Consider the following 19,709-nt stretch of genomic DNA (forward strand, 5'->3'; position numbering starts at 1 on the left):
TACTTAAACCAATACTATATTGATATATATAGACACACAGGTCCGTTTTGAGACGGACGTCCGCGCTCGTCCATGCTTCTGCTCCATAGCATCTGCTCCGTTCAGGTGCCAACGGCGGCGCAGGTCTTGCAGGACGGAGACCAAGGGCATTCCAGACCGCTTCACCATGGAGATCGAGGTCGAAGGTTCTGGGCAGTGACCTCACCTGAAACTTCAAGGTTCTGGGCAGCGACTGCAAACTGGTAGCTGGCGAGTCCACCAGCAAGAAGGTCAAGATTGACCTCTAGCCTCCGTCCCGCAAGACCCGCGGTGCCATCGGCGCCTGAACGGACTAGAAGCATCGACATCCGCACTCATATATATATATATATAGGTTAGAACAGGGGCGGAAGAGAATATACTCGATCTCCAACCCCAATTCATTATAAGCAGTAGAAAAGATTTACAACCAAAGAGGAAGAACAAGACCTCCCTCACAAACAATCAAAAGAAAAACATTAGAAGCAATACAATTAACTTAATATATTCGAAAAATTTGGGAGACCAAGTTCATCTCGCTGACAATATTGACGGATAGAAGGAGGAGGATCATCCTACCATGTCATGCCTGCCAAGGACAAACCAATATTTACAAGAGCATCAGCCACTTGATTGCCCTCCCTAAAAATATGAGAAGACCGAAAATGCATTTGTGAAATAAGGTGCAAGCAATTACTCGAAGCAACACCTAAACTCCAAGGAACAAGGTGAGGATCACGGAGATAATGAAGAATAAGGGTTGAGTCCACCTCAAGCCATATATGCTTTCTTTTTCTAACCCACGCTAGCTCAATAGCTTGAATTTCCGCCACGACCTTTGCCTCAACGGAGCTAGAAATGTCAAGATTAGAATAGAAAAACCTTTTTCACATTCTTGTAATAGCTTTCTCAACATTACTTATTATATACATTGGAGTTATGTATTCTAATTTCAGTAAAAAAGAGTAAAAAAATTGATATCTAGAAATTTTACTCTGTGAACCAAACAAGGCCTAAATGCATCATCATAGTGTTCAAATTAGAAGAATGTGGGCTAAATAAATTGACCTATAGTAAGATGGTCCTATAAGAATAAATGCTAATGGTATTGAGCAAAGAACTGGCTCTAGGTGATAGTTTACTGCAACTATGTAACCTGAATAGAAATTTGTTTTGTACAAGGATGTAGCCTAACTTCATTTTGTGCATCTATCTTAAGGTTATGATTGACATAGCAAAAGTACTCAAAATTGAAAGGAAAAATACAACTACCAAATTTACATGATTCTGGTTTCCATATGATGGAATTGAAGTAGGAAGCGAACATTCTTCTCCATTGAAAAACACTTTTGCAGGAAAGCCATCCCCTTTGGCTACTTCTATGCCCGGTGTACGAGACTTTTTAAAAGAAATCACAGATTGCTGCTTTCCAGGAACCTTGGGACTATTAGGCTTTGTTCCATTTGTCTGCATCACCAAAAAATTCATGCCCTTTAAACCTTGGAGGAAGATGATGTTATTCATATTAGAAATTTTGGTCCCATTCATAGAGTAAGCATTTTCAAAGCCACGTCCACCACCCTTCTTCATTTCGACTGCGGTAAACCAATCTTCAAAATTCATTGGCATCCAATTGAACAATGTGATTCTGGCTGTCCATCCATCATTGTAATCTGATAGCACATGCCAATTGATGCTAACTCCACAATTGTCACCACAAGGTAGTGGCTTGGGCTTATGAAAATGCTTGATTTTCGCCCAAGCTTCCGCCATGGCTGACCTATTTTCAAACGGTACAAGAAGAGCTTCAGGAGGTAGAAACATGGCTCGGGCAGAAGGGTTGCAATTTTTAGTGTTAGTACAGCCACAGGCACACGTGTTGCATGGTATGACAGATTCATTGTAGTAAGAAGAGAATGAAACACAACACTTATTTTTCTTATTTTGAGGCCTTGTGATGTTGCAAATTACTTGCCAGCTTGCAATTGCTAATGTTGAAGCTTGAAGACCACTTGGGTCTGGAAATTCAGTAGGATCGACCCTAATAGGTTGCCCGCATTTGTAATCAGCACTAATTACCCCTGAAACTTTCCATTTTTCCGGAGGGTACAATGTTGTTCGTTCCAAGTCAGGAGCTAGCTTGAACACTTGCAATTGGAAAACAGACTTGGATTGGGTTACGTTCATTATGGGAGATAAGAGACTACCATTTCTACAACAGTAAGGTATCCTTCCGACTTCAGAGTCGTTTGATCTCTCCCTGGGAAGGTCAGCGATGGTGGGATTCTTTTCGCAGTTCATAACCTTCGAAAAGTCCATCTGTTGGTATTGTTGTCCAGGAGCACCATAAATGCAAGGCAGATAGTCCATTTTATGTGTATAAGCTCCTTTCATATTGTATATGAATTCCCCTCTCATCCATTCCCAGCTTATGTTCCAATGGTCCAAACGTCCCAAAGGGCTAGTGCTCTCCATTGTCACCTGAGCTTGATAATTGTTCCCATATGCTTGAATTACATCATAAGAGATTGATAGATCACCCTTTTGGCGAGGTAAGAACTTGACCGTGTTGGTAGTGACCTTGCTTTTCGGATTCCTAACGCAACAAACAGTAAGTGCTGTCTCTGTGTACCAAAAAAAGATTTAATGAAGATATATACATGCATGGCTATAACCTGAAACCCTCTCCTCATCAAAGGAGGGAACCAAGCAAACTACAGAAACATATTTATAGGTACATTATTATTCAAATATGAACATATGCAATTGATTAGTACTTACTTTTTTTGGTTGGTGAGGGGCACTTGAATCCATCGTTAACGAGGCGTATTGTTTTCGGCATTGGGGTCACAGATGACTTGAGCCCGAATTGAGTGCCACTTATTTGTATCTGGGCTTGAATTTGGGTATAATCTCCGCCTGTGCTAATTGAGGTTTTCAAATCTGTCTGTTGGGCACCAGAAAAATAAGTCCCATTAGTTCCAACCTCAGCCGGGAAATCCTCACCATTCACTAGAACCGCTCCATTTGCAGCAACTAGGATCTCTTTGTGTTGAAAACCTATATAAATCTTCCATGCTTTGAGTTCGTAAGAGCCGGTGTTGATTATGGTCGCCGTGGAATTGAAGGCCCATGCTTGCTTGTCTGCATTCTTTAGGAGAGGGTATATTTTGTGGCGCGAAATGAAGTAGTAGGCTAGAAAGATCCCATTGCAATTGTCTTGTGCCGGGGGTGGTGCAGCTGGTTGTTGATCATCATCACCATAATCTTGAGCTATGGTGAAATTAGAGAATTCAAAAGCAAACAAGATAAACATGGGTGTTAGAACCCTCCAAGCCCTTTTCATGTCTATGTTTTTCACAATTACTAGGAAGATGATGATCTTAGATCGGCTGCTATATGATGATGTTATGTGACATGGGTCTGTTATTCCCAGCTAGGAAGTATATGATTGAGAATTGTTTCGATCTTAGAGTCAATGTTCCAAACCAAATGCAGTAATCGAGAAATGGGTGTCGAAGGAGAAACTCAAAATTAAGATTATGTGTGAGATTGATAAATTTGTGGAGAATAAGTCAGATGAAACCTCCTCCCCTAAGTTAGTGCTGTATTTGGCAAGATGGTTAGCGGTCATTTGAGAAGAGGAGGGAGCCAAACTCAAACTACCGTAAGTGTGGCAAAAAGTGTTTTACCATTGAAATTTATAACTCACGATAATACCCTTCCAAGTTCTTATTATCTAATGTCTTTGTTTTGAAGGAAGAAAATGAAAATAAAAAGGTTATGAATAAATCAAGTCAAAAATGAGTCTTGGACTATTCTCTAAGCCTAGTCGTTGCGGGGTTGGTATTCAACACCGGTGCAATGTGCCTATCTCAATTAGGAGGTTTGAGGTTTTGAAACCAAAAACCTCAAACGTCCATTATTTCTCCTTAACCTAAGGAAATGGAAAATGGCATCCATCTTCTGCCTCATAGATACGCCGTCGAACAAGTCACTTAGAACCCAATGATGCTAGTCGTCTATGCTATATTGGATCATACAGAGGCTTCAACCAGTTCAGGCCACTCTAATATTCAGTGACAGTCAAGAGATATCATAATGATTCACCTAAATGGGTTACATTGGAATTGAACCACTGCCTAAGAACCTAAAAGACCCTAACATAATATCACCATAAAATAAACTCCAAGAACCAAAGAACCAAACAATACTAAGACTAAAAACCTAAGAAGCACCGATACGGGTACGAGTACCCGGATTTGTGGAAACGGCAAATCTTAAATGTAATAGGAAACGGGTACGTGAAGGAAAAGCCAATTAAATATATATATATATATATATATATATATAATTAGAAGAAAACAAATATGAAACATAAACAAAGTACTAGTTTATCACAATCAAACATTATCAATCCAAAGGTTCAAATAAAAGGTTAACACAACTAATAACAAGTTAACAACCATCAACTTCATTCAACTTGGACAACATCCTCAAGGTCTTCATCTTCATGATCAACATTAAACAAAACCCCCTCTAATTGTGGTTCATCAAGTGAAAGGTTAGCAATCTCAAGCCTTCCAACATTAGTCTCTTCCAAAGAACTAATAGGAGGTGTTCCTCCGCTGCTCATGGTTCCTGAAAAATATTGGTCACAATCATAATTAACATCACTGAAAGTAGTGGAATTATCTTAATTTTGCTCTTGCTTTTCTTAATTTTGCTTCTATGTTATTGACCGCAGATCTACATATATGTATATTCATGATGACATCGATGTCCCATTTTCTACAACAAAAGATGAACTTTTTTACAAATTGAATGAACTGCATTATTGTTCCCGCATGTCTTGATATAAGCTAACACTATTTCCTAGTTTAGAATTGCTAACAAAATAACATAAGAACTAGCTAGCCCATAGTTGCTGCTATAAACACAACAAATTGAAGAACAAATATGAGAAGAAGAGCATAACAAACATACCTAAAGCGGCTACAAATTCAATCTCCAAGCTCCAAGGTTCAAGCGAATTGAAGAAGAGGAGAACTGGAGAAGTCTTGAGCAGAAAAATTCCGACTTGCGAAGAAGAGCAGAAGAGGAACGACCGCACGACGAAGCCAGAAAAGAAACGCTCGATCTGGATCTCGTTTTTGCAGAAGAGAAACGATGTCGTCGCGTCTTTTGCAGAAGAGAAACGATGAATCGGCTGAGATGTCGTGTCTCTCTCTCTCGATCTAGGTCTTTTGTTTTGTTTTTTTTTTTTTTTTTTTCCATTTTTGCAGAGTAAAAAGTCAGTATTACCCCCACGTTTCTGATTTATTTACATTCTGATGTTTCTGCGTAGGATACGGACGTATCCAAATCGTTTCCAAATCAAGATACGCGTTTCTAGGAGTTTCGTACCCGTTTCCCGGATCGATAAAGGATACGCCGGCAATTTCGTGTTTCCGTGCATCATAGCTAAAAACCGACCAATTCAAGTTATATCCTCAATTATTCTTAGGCCTCGTTTAGTTCGTGGAAAGGAAAGTAGTTCCTAGCAAGAATCGGGGCGGTAGAATTAGGATCAAGAACCGGCGCCACCGGAATGCTGTAGAAAAGATTTGAGACTGGCACAAGAAACGCCGAGAAATTCACCGGCTGCAGCATAAACTCTGGAGCCAACTGAGGCAGAGTGATCGATTCCGCGGTGAAACAGTAGGTGACGTTGACGGCAATCATCGGAGTAGAAAATGTAGGGCTGTTCACGCCGGAAAGTAATGAACGGGTGGTTGTAGTCGAGAGCCACCATGACTACGCCGTCAGAGACCGAGTCTGACTGTGAAATCAGGACTCCTATGAGAGTGGAAGGAGTGAGAGGGAGGGGCTAACGAGGAACTTTTGAGGGAGAACAATCGGAAAGCTCATCTTGAAATTTTCTTTGAGTTAGGGTAGTGAGGTGAGGAGGGCGAGAGCTAGCTTTGGGAAGTGGGTTTTATACCGCACCGGCTACCTCTCAAAACTGGGAGGAAGGGAGTTTGTTAGAAGCCCTTCCTCACGTGCGAGTTTGTTAGAAGCCTATAGCAGTTAATAATATAAGTTGAAAAAGAATTAGTGTTTAACTAGTAGCTAATGTCCTTCTCAGAAAAAAAAAATAAAAAAATAAGAAACCTAGTAGCTAATTAGAGCATCTCCAATAGTGTTTGTTATAAACATAGCTAAAAATTGCTAAAAGTTAAATATAGCTATCCAATTTGAGAGTTATCCTCCAGCAAGGATAGCTATTCTTCAGTTAATTTAAATTTTGAAAAATAAAATAAAATAAAATAACTAAAACAATAGCTAAGTAGTAGCTACAGTCTGTTCTATAAAAAAAAGACGTATGTTCATGTTCAACCATCTTCCATCTTCAACTTCACTTTCAGTATTGATAATTACTTTCTTTAACCATGACTCGTTTTTTACGTGATATGATGATGAACGTTGAATCATCTGATGATGAGGATGAAGCAATTATGCTTGCTCTTGTTGAACAATCAATGGAGGAATATGTGCTATATTTGATTGGTAGCATCTCCACTGAAGAGAGGAAAGTCAGGAAATTTGAATCCCCTCGGATAGTCTCTGTTTTCAACCCTTTCCGGACATGGTTTGGTGTATCTCGGTCTGGCCGTTCTTCTAGGAGCTAGCCCTACAGTTTCTTCACAAATTCTCCTTATTTCTTCGACTGCCAACCCATTCCTAGGTGGATTTTGTCTTCCTAAACCATTGTTGTTATTTATCGGCTGTTGCACATAATTATTGGCCGTTCCAAATTGGGGTTGAGCTTGAAACGGCTGTCCACCAATAGGAAACTGAGCCTGTGGCTGTGGAACATAAGCATGAGCTTGCTGCCATGGAGGTTGAAGTGCTTGGTTGAGTTGGCCTTGTTGATTTTGTATCAGCAAGGTTTGCAAAGTGTTCTAACCATTCACCATAGCCACCATTGTTTGGTTCAGTTGCTCAAGAGACGTTTGCAATCCTCCGATTGATCGGTTAGTATTCTTTCCCAAAACAGTAGCTAACTGATCTACCAACGTTCTATTGTTGATTTCTCCTCGGGCAGCGAGTTCATTCGTCTGCAATTTAAAAACCTCATTCAATGCTTTGTACATATACTCGGCTGACACTCCGGCCGGTTCTAAATAATCAGCTTCCATAGTATCTCTAACTCTATCATCCCGTGCGGCATATATGATAGCACCGGAAGTGGTCGCACTATTTAAGGCACTCTGAAAAGCATTAAGTGGTGAGCCTCTAGACAAACTTTCAGTAGATTGCCTGGCCAAGGCTGCGTCAGCGGCCGCTCGTCTCATGTCTTCTTGCCTTGCAGCGGCGTCGGCTGCCGCTGCTTGTGTAGCCTCCTGCCTTGCAGCTAGTTCGGCTGCTGCAGTCTTTGCTGCTTCTTGAGCTCTACGTTCATCGGCTGATTGCTCTGCCGACGAAGAGTCTGAAGTCTCATTCCCACTTGACTCAAGTGATATTCTGATTAGATTAAGATCGAGCTTCGGCCGTGATGGACAAAAAGTTGAATTATGTTCTGACTCTCCACACCGAAGACACTTCTTTCCCCTGTTTACACTGTATGGGTTGTCTTGTTTTTTTTTACTAACCTCCTTCCCTTACATTCAACCTTACTAAGAAAATAGTAATCTTGTGTCCCACTGGGCGTGCCAAAAGATGTTGCCTCTGAAAATCACCTCGGCCTATATAGCAGAGGGATCAAGGACCAAATGTCCTTCTCAATGAATAGATTGTGGAGCGTGCCAGCACACGGCCAGAAGGCCAAGTGTGCAATTGTAGGTGTAGTGGATGTAGATCTGACTTATCAAGCAATTGTTAGCCGAGGAAGGAACTTATTCTCGGCTGTGGTTCGATGCCTCTAAATTAAGGACTTGGTGGCTGAAGGTCAGGTGAGTTAGGTGCGGTCGTGAGAGTATGAGTAAATATGAACTGTCTGGTCATAGGGCTTAGGTCAATTGGATCCAAATAATAACAAGTAACAATAAAAGTAAACTCGTAAGAATGAAATCTTCAAGATTAATAGCTACTATGCGACTACGAACAGTAAATAGCATGATCAAACAAGTAAAGCATAAGACAATATGGAGCAAATAAAAGATAATAACAACGAAACTGAAAAACTGGAATGTCTACAAATTATTAAGTACTATTGTTTGAAAGAAAACAAATAGAACAATTCAAAATCGATACTAGGCTATAAGGAAAGTAAAGTAACTGAAATTGTAACTAGCAAAGCAAACTAACTAAGGAACAAGTGGAAATTCTACCTAAGCAAAAGGTATGACGAAAACAAGAAAAGCTTGATGGCTTGAGTTTCAAGAGTTGTGTGTGTGTTGTCTTCTGTCGATGCTTCTATTTATATTGGCTACTTTGTGACTTGAACTGATCTCTTAACTCTTTGAAGTTGAGTGAAAATCGGCCTCCTTTTGGCTCCGTGACTCTATCTTGATCGGCTCTGATGGTCATCATCAACGGCTGTAATTAGTCTTGAAGTAGACTATCTTGGATTGAACTCTCCTTATCGGCTAACGAGCTTCAATTCGACTGAAATACTAGTTCCCACCTCATCTTTATCATTTATCAGCTTACTTTATCGATTAGCTATTATCCTCCCAAGTTGAGTTCGAGTTGGAAACTGACTAGAATGACTTGAACAATCGGCCGATGTGCTTTTAGATAATAAATCTCTTTTTCGAATTGATGACTACGGGCCGGCCGATAACTAAAGGCCTAGCTTTGTCTGACTCGACTTGGATCAGACGAAGTATCCAATTATTCATCGGCCACCATTTCTGGCTACTAGCCCAAATACTTGTTGAGCGGCTTAAATTAGAAATCATTCAATAACTATGCACATTAGCTATGTCCAAGTGGCCATGCAAATGTGGGTACAAACACCAAGTAGGAGAGGTTGGTTTTCTATGCTTATTTGCCATTGCCAGATTTGAGATTTGAGATTTTTGATTTGATGTCATCGTTTCGTAGGTAGGTTGTTGGGGTGGGAGGGAATAGAAGAGGAGGGATTCAAGATTGTGGTGGACTTGAGGGGAGGTGGGTGGTTATTCAATTTCTGCATTGAGTATAAAACTGTGCATCGAGTTAGAATTGCGCTGGGAGAAATAGAGGCGCCTCTTCTTAATATCCAGGCAGGTAACCTTAAGATTCCATTGAGGTGGGTGGTTATTCAATTTCTGCATTGAGTATAAAACTGTGCATCGAGTGAGAATTGCGCTGGGAGAAATAGAGGCGCCTCTTCTTAATATCCAGGCATGTAACCTTAAGATTCCATCAAAAAATTTCTGTATCACACATTACTATTTGAAATTTAGAGAAAATCATCTGCAAATGATTTGGTGGCTGGTATTGGAACAATGGTACTCCTTAGCTTTACTCATCTTAGGAAATAGTACCAATTTGGTTGTCATATCATTATTTCTGATCAAGTTGTTTTCTTCCATTAGGCATCGAAATCGTGTGCTTTATGGTGTGATGTTCTGAAAAATTGCAGTCTTGGTCTTAAGCATAGAGTTTCAAACCAAATGCATATGGCTTAATGTTGTGAAAGAGTGTAAAGCTTCCTCCTGTTGGTTGGTGTTACCCTTGACCGAGAAATTCTGTAAGATCATAGTTATGTTGGGGTTGAAGAATAGGGGACTTGATCAGGGTCCTATCTATGCTGGCATTTGTTCCAATTTAATGGAGTTTGTCTATCTTTAATTGTGGGTTTAGCACTCTACATTCGTGATAGTATTACAAGTGATGAATAAAAGTTGGAATAGTGATTCTATATCTCTTTTGGTGTTTGAGGTAGGAATCAAACTTCAAATATGGACCGGGCCTCTACGACAAGGGGTCTCAGTAAACTCTACACTTTGAAAACCCTACTTCTCTTAACTGTGAATGAGGAGACATTCTGCTTATTCTTTGCTTTGGAGTTGGGGTAGGATAGAGTGAATGGAGAAAAGCATGTACAACAACGGTGGTTTCTGTTAATGCATGACCTGCTACTACTGTCCAAAGACTGCAGCAGAATCCTTTATCAAGAATCCTTTGTACAGTGTCCATAGAAATAATTTGTCCTCCTTTTCTATGTAAGTATTGTGTTATTAGATACCTCCAAAATAAAGTGAAAACTTATTTTTGGTTTCAGAAAAAATCATTGAAGTAATATAAGAATATAGGTTTATGTTTGAGATCGTGCTGCAGCAAATGTAGCTTATATATTCCACAGCGTGTTTTTTTTTTCTCTTCTTTTTTCATCTATTTGTGCAGCTTAGTGATGTGGTGAAACCTGTCTGAGCTGGCATCTCTCTTATTAGATATTGTTTGAATCAATTGATTGTTTATTAGTTGAGACAATGATAGAGGAAAACAGGACATAAATTATAATATATATAATTTCACTATCTGAACCCTATATTGTCAATCAAGGGTTCTGTGATAAGTTGTGAAAAGGATTCTGTGTGTGCACCGAACATATAATATATATATACAGATCCTATCTAGAGCGAGGCATCGCTTTGAAATTTCAGAGCGAGGTTAGGGTTTAGGGTCACTTTTCGGTCGCATATCCACATCTCAACCGTTCAGTTTCTAGGTACTAATGTATAGATCATCTCTGCAAAATTTTAGCCAAATTGATGGTCGTTAAGGCATTGATAACTGCCTTAAAGCTAGTACGGTTCAGGTTGGACAGATTCAGTTCGTCCATTGGTTTAAGCGAGTTAGATACCTTAAAGACCATCAATTTCGTTGAAATTTTGCAGAGATGATCTATATATTAGTACCTAAAAACTGAACGGTTGAGATGTGGATATGCGACCGAAAAGTGACCCTAAACCCTAACCTCGCTCTGAAATTTCAAAGCGATGTCTCGCTCTGGATAGGATCTGTATATATATATATATATATATATATATATATATATATATTATAGTTAAGAGATCCAGAAAATCATGTAAATAAAGTGGAAAAGGGGCCTAACTTATGTTACTTAATGCAATAAATATGTTCTTTTTTTCACACAACACTAGCATGGGCATGCAGACTTGGAAGGATATGCACTGAGCATCAAGGGAAGAGCATTAGAAAGGAGTAGGGTTGAAGGAGCTTTTGGTCTCTTCTGCATCTGGTAACAACTCTCTCTTTATAATCTTATGTTTTGGGACTGTTCTTCTTAAACTGTAGGTTGTGGTGATTACATATGGGTTGTTTGGCTTTTTTCTTTCTGTCTGATTTCCCTTTAGTATAACATCTATCTTGATATTTTTTTGTTTTCTTGCAGCAGAGATACTGTGTGCACATTATCAAAATAAACTTACCTCATCAAAACGCAGTTTTCAAAAGGCTTCCTAAAACTGATGCATCTACCTTTTGAAGGTAAGTAAAACTCTGAAGACGATTACATTACATTTGTAGAAGTTAGCTGCACTCTCTTTAGATCAATTACTGTATTTGTTCCCTTATCATTTACTATTGGCTTCAGTGTTAACATTATTGTTCATTAGTGGATTGCTCTGTTTCAAATTTGGTGTGGCTGTGAATATGAGAAGGTCAAAGTATAAATAAATATGAAATTGGATTAACTGCTAAATCAGAATCCTATTGCACCAAGTTAGTTTCTAATATGAGAATCCTATTAGCAGCTAAATGAAAACCCTATTATCCTCGACTAATCCCAAAAAAAAAAAAAAATCATTTGAACCTTTAGATGTAACCTTAACCTGAGGCCTGTTTTTGCTGTATCTTTTGTTGTTTTCAAATTTTTCTGGTTAGGTGGCTCTTTATCAGTAATTTTGCTCTATGGAGGTTTATATTTCAATCTATTTCACTTTATATCATGTTTTTGTTTCTGTCAATATCAATCAGCTTACAAATGAAAAAAAATTGAATAACAATTTATGTCAATTTGAAAAAAAAAAACTGGCATTAAAATTTGCTACAAGTGCTATATGATCTGAATTATATGATTGTCTTTCTAACAAAGCCTTTCTTTTATCTACAACTATACTGCATAATATCTTGGGTTTTTACGTTTAGGGCTTTTGTTTGTCTTTGGATTTGGGAGTTCGGTGATTGATTGGAAAGGTTTATGGTGTTTAGTAAGTTGAAAATTTTCATTGGATGGTGGCTCGCTTGATTTCATAGATTTACTTTGTCATGTTCAATCAAATTAGTTGGTATTGATTGGTATTGATTTTTGAATTTGGTTGATTTATTGATGTATTGATTGGTATTGATTTGACTCTTCATATTTTAGGCTATTTTCCATTCTTCATGATAATTGGATGTTTTTATTTCAATTTGGGTCTGAGATTTTATTCTTAGTCTTCCTGACTGTTTTGTTTAGTGTAAAAGCTCTTATTTACTGAGAAAAGAAATTTCAGTCCAAGAATGTCAACAATTAAGCCTATAGCAGACTGCAGCATGCTATAACGAAAATTTCAATTTGGGAAACGTATCCAATGTCTACAATTTTGTGATTCCTTTATATATGTGTGTGTTTGTGTGTGTGTGTGTGTATATATATATATATTTTTTTTTGCAGGGTTGTCTTTCCCCTTTTATGTTTTTGTAATGTTGTTTTTAGTCTCTAGGTTATGCTCATTACTTAATTTTGTCTTTTTTCCTGTTTTCTGATTTGCGATATTCCAATGAAACATGAGTTAGTTGACATTATGCTAGATTTCTTCTTCGTTTCTGCTCCAATCTATATGAATGTAAAGTGTGCAGTTTCACTTACTGAATATATGGCTTGGTTTTTATTTTGTTTTCAACAATTTTTTTTTGAATGAAAAAATTGTTCATAATCAGTCTATGTTGAATTTACATACATATGATGATCAACTAAAACTTTGAATATAATCTATTAAATTTGTTAGAATGGTTTGTACTAATTGAATGTATCAACATGAAAGAAGGTGCTTAAATAGAAAGCAGGGTTGTTTACAATTTTTTTCATTTTCTGAACGCATGTACTAGTCTTTGTTTGTTGATTATGCAAAATGGTACAGTATTTATGGTTAGGCAATTATGGTCATTTTCTGAACGCATGTACTGGTCTTAAACTACATTCATGCTTATACGTGATCCTCACATTTCAATTCAGCAATTTACATATGCATTTGAACTTTTAACTGACTTTCATACTGATCATTATTTTTGATATCCAATAGCTGCTCAAATAAGTTGCCAAACGAGCTGTTTCCCGCAGAAAGGATGCAAGTTAATATGTAATAGTAAGTTTGGCCAACCGCTTTTCACAGAAACACATATCGTCTTATGCCTTTGAATCCATTTTGGAAATGCAAAGGTCAAATCTAACCATTTTTACCTAAAGTTGGTTAGGTTCCTCTAATTGCAAAATTGTAAATACACATCTAGTCAAAATACCAGATTTTGAAATCTATAAAAGAACTCTTTAGCTATATAATGCATCAATGTTTGTAACTGTTGTCTTATAATGCCTCAACAATATACCCACAGCATCGCGCGGGCATCATTGCTAGTTTATGTTAAGTATGCATGGGTTGTTCTCCAAGAAATGACAACCTCCAGAGGCCCAACCATGTTGGGGCACGGTGGGTCCCGTGCTCTAGTGACGATTTAATATATATATAAGTCTAGTTATTTCCATAACAGAATGAGTGTAGTGATTGAGGATATACCTTTGTTAGGCTGGTCCCTAGTTCGATTGCTAGTAGCAACAATGTGTTAATTTTTTTTTTTTTAACATTAATACTATTATTTCCTCTTAGCAATGTGCTAATTTCTTTTGTTATTTCTTTCTTTTTCTAACATCAATACTATTATTTCTTCTCAAAAAAAAAAAAACATTAATAGTATTCTTTCATATAGTTTCAAAGTTCAAAGATAAATTATATTTCATTATGAAAAATTGTCTAAAATCTAAAAACTATATGTTTTATTAATCAAATATGTAATTTAAAAAAAATATTGATCTTTCCCTAGCCTTTATTATTTTTATTACAATTTTGATATATTTTAAGTTTAAGTTTCAAACTTAAAAAAAAAAAAACTTTTAGGTGCCTCAGTTGAGATCATTTTCTGGCTCCGCCACTGACAACCTCATACACTCAAAATATCTCTTAGACCACCACAAATACTATAGTTTATCAACCTAACATTTTACTCGATGAATCAAACTATCCTACCTGGTTATTCATAATGGAGTCTTCTTTTTATAGGGGTTAGAGCCTCTTTGGCTTTCTTGATGGCTCAACTCCATGTCCACCTCAATTTGTAATGTCCTCTAGATGCATCTACTATTATACAATTGAAATAGAATCTACAAAATTTGAAGAAATGAAATGAAATTATGAAATAGAGACATATCTTGATAAAATCAAGGCAGCTAAGGATGAACTTGAAATTGTTGGTCTTGTCATTGATGGTGATTGGTGAAGACATTGTGGTGACTATTTTTAAGGGTTTGCCATTTGAGTTTCTCGTTATTAAAATTGTCATAAGAGCTCAGTTCAGGTTTTGCTCTCTTAGTTAGCTGAAAACTCTACTCAAGACTGCTGAAATAGACATCGAAAATGAGTCACGGGTTTACAAAGGCCTTCATCATTGGACTCCCTGGATATATAACATAATGAGAATGAAAATGCCACAGCAATGGTTGCTATTTCCAACTTTGCTCCTCAATTATGGCTTGTTGACATTGGTGCAACTAATCACATAACCAAATAAATTCAGTTGTTCACACTACCACTGATATTGTTCAAATTGGTAATGGTAAACAGTTGAAAATTACTCATACTGGTAACACAATGCTGGGAATGCTTAAGTTAGAAAATATTTTACTCATTCCAGAATTAGCAACTCGATCATTATTCATCTATCAATTATGAAAACATATCTAATTTAATGAGTTTATGTGTGTGTGATACTGGACAAGGTGTTTGGCTCCAAAACCAGTCTAGTTGCAAACAGTCTGTTTTGAGTGCGCGAGCGTGCCAGCATAGTGGGTTGCAGTCGTCAGGGAGTTCCTTGACCTGACTTCTTCTCAAACACTTTGGACGAGAAGAGCACCAACCTCGTCATAAGGTTCTTTTTTATGCCTTTCGGAAAAGGACTTCTTGCCTTACTGGTAAGGACTTGTGTTGTGATCTCTTCGTGTCACCGAATCGATACTCAACGTTGTAGGTTGAGCAGAGCAATCACCGAGAAGTTTGGAGAAAGCACGGGTTTGCTAAAGCGTATCTTTAGCTTCGCTGGGTTGCGAGGGCGTTACCCTTGCTTCGCTGGGTTGCAACTAGGTTGTAACTCTGTTTGCTCCGGAGAGGTTTTGATAATCGTTGAGATTAGTTGATTGAAGAGTTGTGTTTTCATATATCATCTTTAGCCTCTATATATAGGCTACTGCGGATTCTCCTTCCTAATACTATATTTTAGGCCACAGTTATTGGCCTTGAATCAAATCAAAATTCTTAATAGTTTTGATAACTATCGTACAATAATAGATTAACTCTATCGTAGCAATCTTCTAGGTAATTAACCTTACCTTCTGGGAAACCTGGACGTAATCTTCTTGGATGCGAACTGTAGGATATGCACGTCTCTTAATTGCATGTATATCTTCGCGGAGACTTTGTAGCCACGCAATTATATCATCCCTTATTTATTGCAATCAAAGGTGATTGCTTCCTCCATACATATATTCCACGTCCAGCAATCCTCAATTGCATGGGAAAGCATTGATTGCTTACATATGATTGGCTGGTGGCCCACCTTGATACTTGCTTAATTGACCAACCAAAGACCTTAATTGCATAAGTGGTCTTAAATAGGGGTAGAGAAGGATTGCTTGTTCGCCATGTTTAATTGCATGGACTATATATATATATATATGACCAACTTGATATTCGCAACCAAACCAACTCGTCCGCATTCGCATCCTTGATTGCAATATATGAGGAGCCTCGATAATTACCTTGCATGGCTCGCGTAATCTCGACCATATATGCAGTCTACATATTTATCTTCCCGTCTTGCGCAGTTTTGACAACCAAGCAAATCACCATTAATTATCGAATATTGACAATAAATCAATGAATATCCAAATTTGCCTTAAGATTACTTGATCTCCAAGTAAGCTTTATTTATCCTCTAAACAATATAGCTTGGGCCACGCATATTGGCCCGGTTCTCTTCGAGTCACCATTGTCGGAAAAAATGTTAATTTTGGTTTCAAGCACAAAGGTGCAGGACAAACTAGTCAAGGCGGATTTGGGCCTGCACCTTGTCTTAGGGTTCAAGGCAGGTTCGGGCTTGAACTATAGTTTGTGGTCTGGTGTTAGGGATACTAAGCCTTCTTTTCTTTTTCTTTTTTAATTTAATTAATAGGGCTTCCCTTCTACGAAGTTTAGCCGTTTATCCAATATTTCAATTCTTCTGCACCCCGAGCTGTTCGATTTTTTTATTTTTTTTAATTGAACGGTGTAATGTTACGATATGAGGACTGTTTTGGTGTTGAACTATATTTTATCAATGATAATTATCGTATCTCATAAAAAAAAAAAAAATTATGAGATCGTAACAAAAGTGCAAACCCAAGCCCATTGCTTTCTTCCAAAGTCTGATTTAGGCTGGATTCTATTTACTTCTATAAATAAGGAAGAAAGCAAAAAGGATCGTAACCAAACGCCATGGACGTCATCGATGTACGCCCTCCTTTACCTGACCTTGTTATCCACCAAATTCTCCAAATCCTTCCCACTAAAGCTGCTGTTCGCTTGAGCTTTCTTTCCAAGCAATGGGATGGTGTTTGGTGTTTGGTGTTCGGCCCCCATACTGGATTTCGACCAGGGCGATGAGCCTGGTAAGTATGACAACGACCACATCGATCTTAACAAAATTCTTGAACATAGAAAGTTCATCAACATCGTGGAAAGGTGGCTGAAATTTCTTGACAAAGACCGGCAAGAACAACACTTATTAAATAAGTTCAGACTTCGCATGATGAGGTACGCACCCCCGAAGACTATGATTTAATAGATAAGTGCCTGAGTTCTGTATTCGAGAGAAGCGTCAAGGAGTTAGATATTAGTCTTAGAATTAGTCAATTATTTTGGGGATTAGCTTGGCAGAATCTGTCGGAACTCTACTACTGCATATCTCGCAGGACCCTTGTTAATGCAGAAACCCTAATTGTTATGAAGTTGGAGTATGTGAGAATAAAAGATCTTCACAATACTAATCCCTTAGATACCTTACTTTTACCCAATTTAAAAACTATGTACTTGAAAAAAGTGCACTTTGATGATCACTGTCTCTTCTTTTTGATTGAGGAATGTCCTTTCATTGAGAATTTGTCAATAACATCATGTACTTTTGAATTATCGGAGTTGCGTGTTTTAAGTTCAAGTCTCAAATCATTGAAAATTGAGTATTGCAATACTCGGGTTATTACCGTTGATGAAGCTATGAATCTTGAATATTTCACATTTTCATCAAACTCTTTTCTCCACGAGAATGTTACCTTGAATAAATCGTCGAGCTTGAAATATATCAACGTGCATGCTGAGCACTTGAAGCAACTTAGTGTAAATGGATGCCATGACTCATTAATTTGAAGGCCACAATCAATACTCCAAATCTAGTTTCTTTCATTTTCAAAGGGTTTTTGAAGTCCAAGGTTTTTGTGGAAGCTCCAAATCTAAGGGTAGCGGACATCCTTCTTTGGGACCTTTGGGATGGAGACTTGCTTGAGTTTAACGGGCCATTCAGGCATTTTCTAACACTTAGAGATTTTCTTGAAAATTTTGGTTTTTCAGAGAAAGTCATCCTTTATGTTCGTGATTTTAAGGTATCCGTTCTATACTATCCCAAGTTTATAAGTGCAACTAATCTTTACATATTGAAGCTTTTCTATCTTATATCATTAACTTTTTTAATTTTGGATTTTGTAGACTCTACTTTTTCCAGAAGATTTTAGAAGAAACTTCTCTTCACCATTGTATGGCGTCAACCACCTCTTTCTCGTGATGTTGAATTCTCCAAAGGAGTTGAACGATGTTGATGACTTGGCTCCCGTATTGGCTTGGATGGAAACTTCTAAAAATATATTGTCTTTTCGAGAACATATTTACTAGCAACTTGGATATATTCATACTCATCTCTCTACACAATTCTGATCAAGTTGCAATTACTAACCGGATTGTTCACAACAGAAATGCTGATTCTGTTGTTTGGATTGAAAAAAAGTTATTATTGTTTATAAGAAGATTTAGAATTGCGGGAGTAAATCTTTTTTTTAGCATTATCTGCAAGAATTCGGGATGCTAATGGAATTTACATGCATGACCAATTTAAAAAAGAGAAACTGTTGTTTGATTGGTTGGAATTAATCCTTCTGATATTCATAAAGTTAAATTATTGCATAGTTCTAAACTTCTAACGTACGTCTGGGTTAGCTTCTCCAGCTTTTGTTACAATGGGGTTGTGAAAGGATTGTGATATGGGGATCTGTTTGATTGTTTCTATTGGCTTTGCCCCAATTATCCAAGTTGATCGAAGCCATTGTTGCTTTTGAAAAAGTTTAATCATGGGTCTCTAGACTTAGTATCAAATATTTTGCAGGTAGAATTAAGGTGAATGCTCTAAGCTCATCGCTAGCATGGTTCGTGTCTCAAACTAATTCCTTGGTATTAACCATTATGCTAATCCAAGTTTCGAGAAGAGGAATATATGCTTGAAGACTAATTTGTTGCATCAGCTTCTGAATATAGCTATAGCCACAGATTTTGGTTGAGTAACTTTTCCCATTACATTGTATCAGTTTATCTTCAAGTGTGTAGACTTGAGCGAAGTTTTCAACTATTGTCAATTAATTTGTCATTAACTTCATGTTCTTTTGAATTTTGGGAGTTTCATGTTTTAAGTTCAAATCTCAATTAATCATTAAAAGTTGAGTATTGCACTTCACAGTTCAATTCTCTTGCGAACCTTTAAACAAAGAATTGATAAGAAGGTGAAGTATATTTCAAATTGTGACCATTGGTGATTTATGTTACGTAATATAATTTTTTCACATGTTTGGCTTGAAAGAAAGGGATGTTAATTATGAGAATGTGAAGTGATCGATTTCACATTGAAAAAATATCATGACCTTATACTAGAATTTATAAATATTTTGCTTCTTCACCCATTGCCAAACTTTGCTTCTTCAAGTTGAAAAACTTCATGCCTCTAAGATTTTTAAAGATTCAATATATGTCAATATCTTCATAATCCATGTACTCGTGGTCAAGAGTAAAACTGGTAAAGAATGAGCCATGGTGATTGTTTTGCAAACAAAGTGATTGATGATGATGTATTCATGTATCCAAGATATATTTATGGTTTATAACCTCCTTCAATATGTTTCAACCAATTTGGTTGCTTGCTAATTCTTCATGTGGACTACAATTATTTCATCTGCCATTAACATTCACGTATGATCTTAAATAGAGGTCGATAATATCACGATCGAAGACATGAGAAAAAAATATAACCTATAAGAAAATATTTAATTAATATTTTGATATATAAAGCATTTAATTCTTATTTTATTTGATGTAGAACGGTTGGCGAGAAGAATCGAAGAACAGCTCGATCAATCCAAAGGAAAACCTAGTTTG

The 19,709-nt window shown here is 37.3% G+C and overlaps 1 protein-coding gene across 1 annotated transcript; it reads right to left on the bottom strand.

Annotated features, from left to right (window-relative positions):
* Positions 1-1,055: 1,055 nt before the first annotated feature.
* LOC112201876 (COBRA-like protein 10) lies at positions 1,056-3,588 on the bottom strand. Its single transcript, XM_024342804.2, has 2 exons — positions 2,800-3,588; positions 1,056-2,642 (listed from the first exon to the last, which is right to left on the bottom strand). The coding sequence occupies exons 1-2, from the start codon at positions 3,362-3,364 to the stop codon at positions 1,228-1,230; spliced, it is 1,980 nt and encodes a 659-aa protein (XP_024198572.1). The 5' UTR covers positions 3,365-3,588; the 3' UTR covers positions 1,056-1,227.
* Positions 3,589-19,709: the final 16,121 nt, after the last annotated feature.

This window comes from Rosa chinensis, chromosome 5 (genome assembly GCF_002994745.2).
Source record: "Rosa chinensis cultivar Old Blush chromosome 5, RchiOBHm-V2, whole genome shotgun sequence".
Taxonomy (NCBI): Eukaryota; Viridiplantae; Streptophyta; class Magnoliopsida; order Rosales; family Rosaceae; genus Rosa; species Rosa chinensis.

What these genes read in the sequence shown, in the direction of transcription:
- LOC112201876 (XM_024342804.2), bottom strand. Translation starts at nt 3,364, where the DNA reads ATGAAAAGGGCTTGGAGGGTTCTAACACCCATGTTTATCTTGTTTGCT. An exon ending in CCCCTCACCAACCAAAAAAA is followed by an intron (nt 2,643 to 2,799) that starts GTAAGTACTAAT and finishes TTTGGTACACAG; the next exon opens with AGACAGCACTTACTGTTTGT.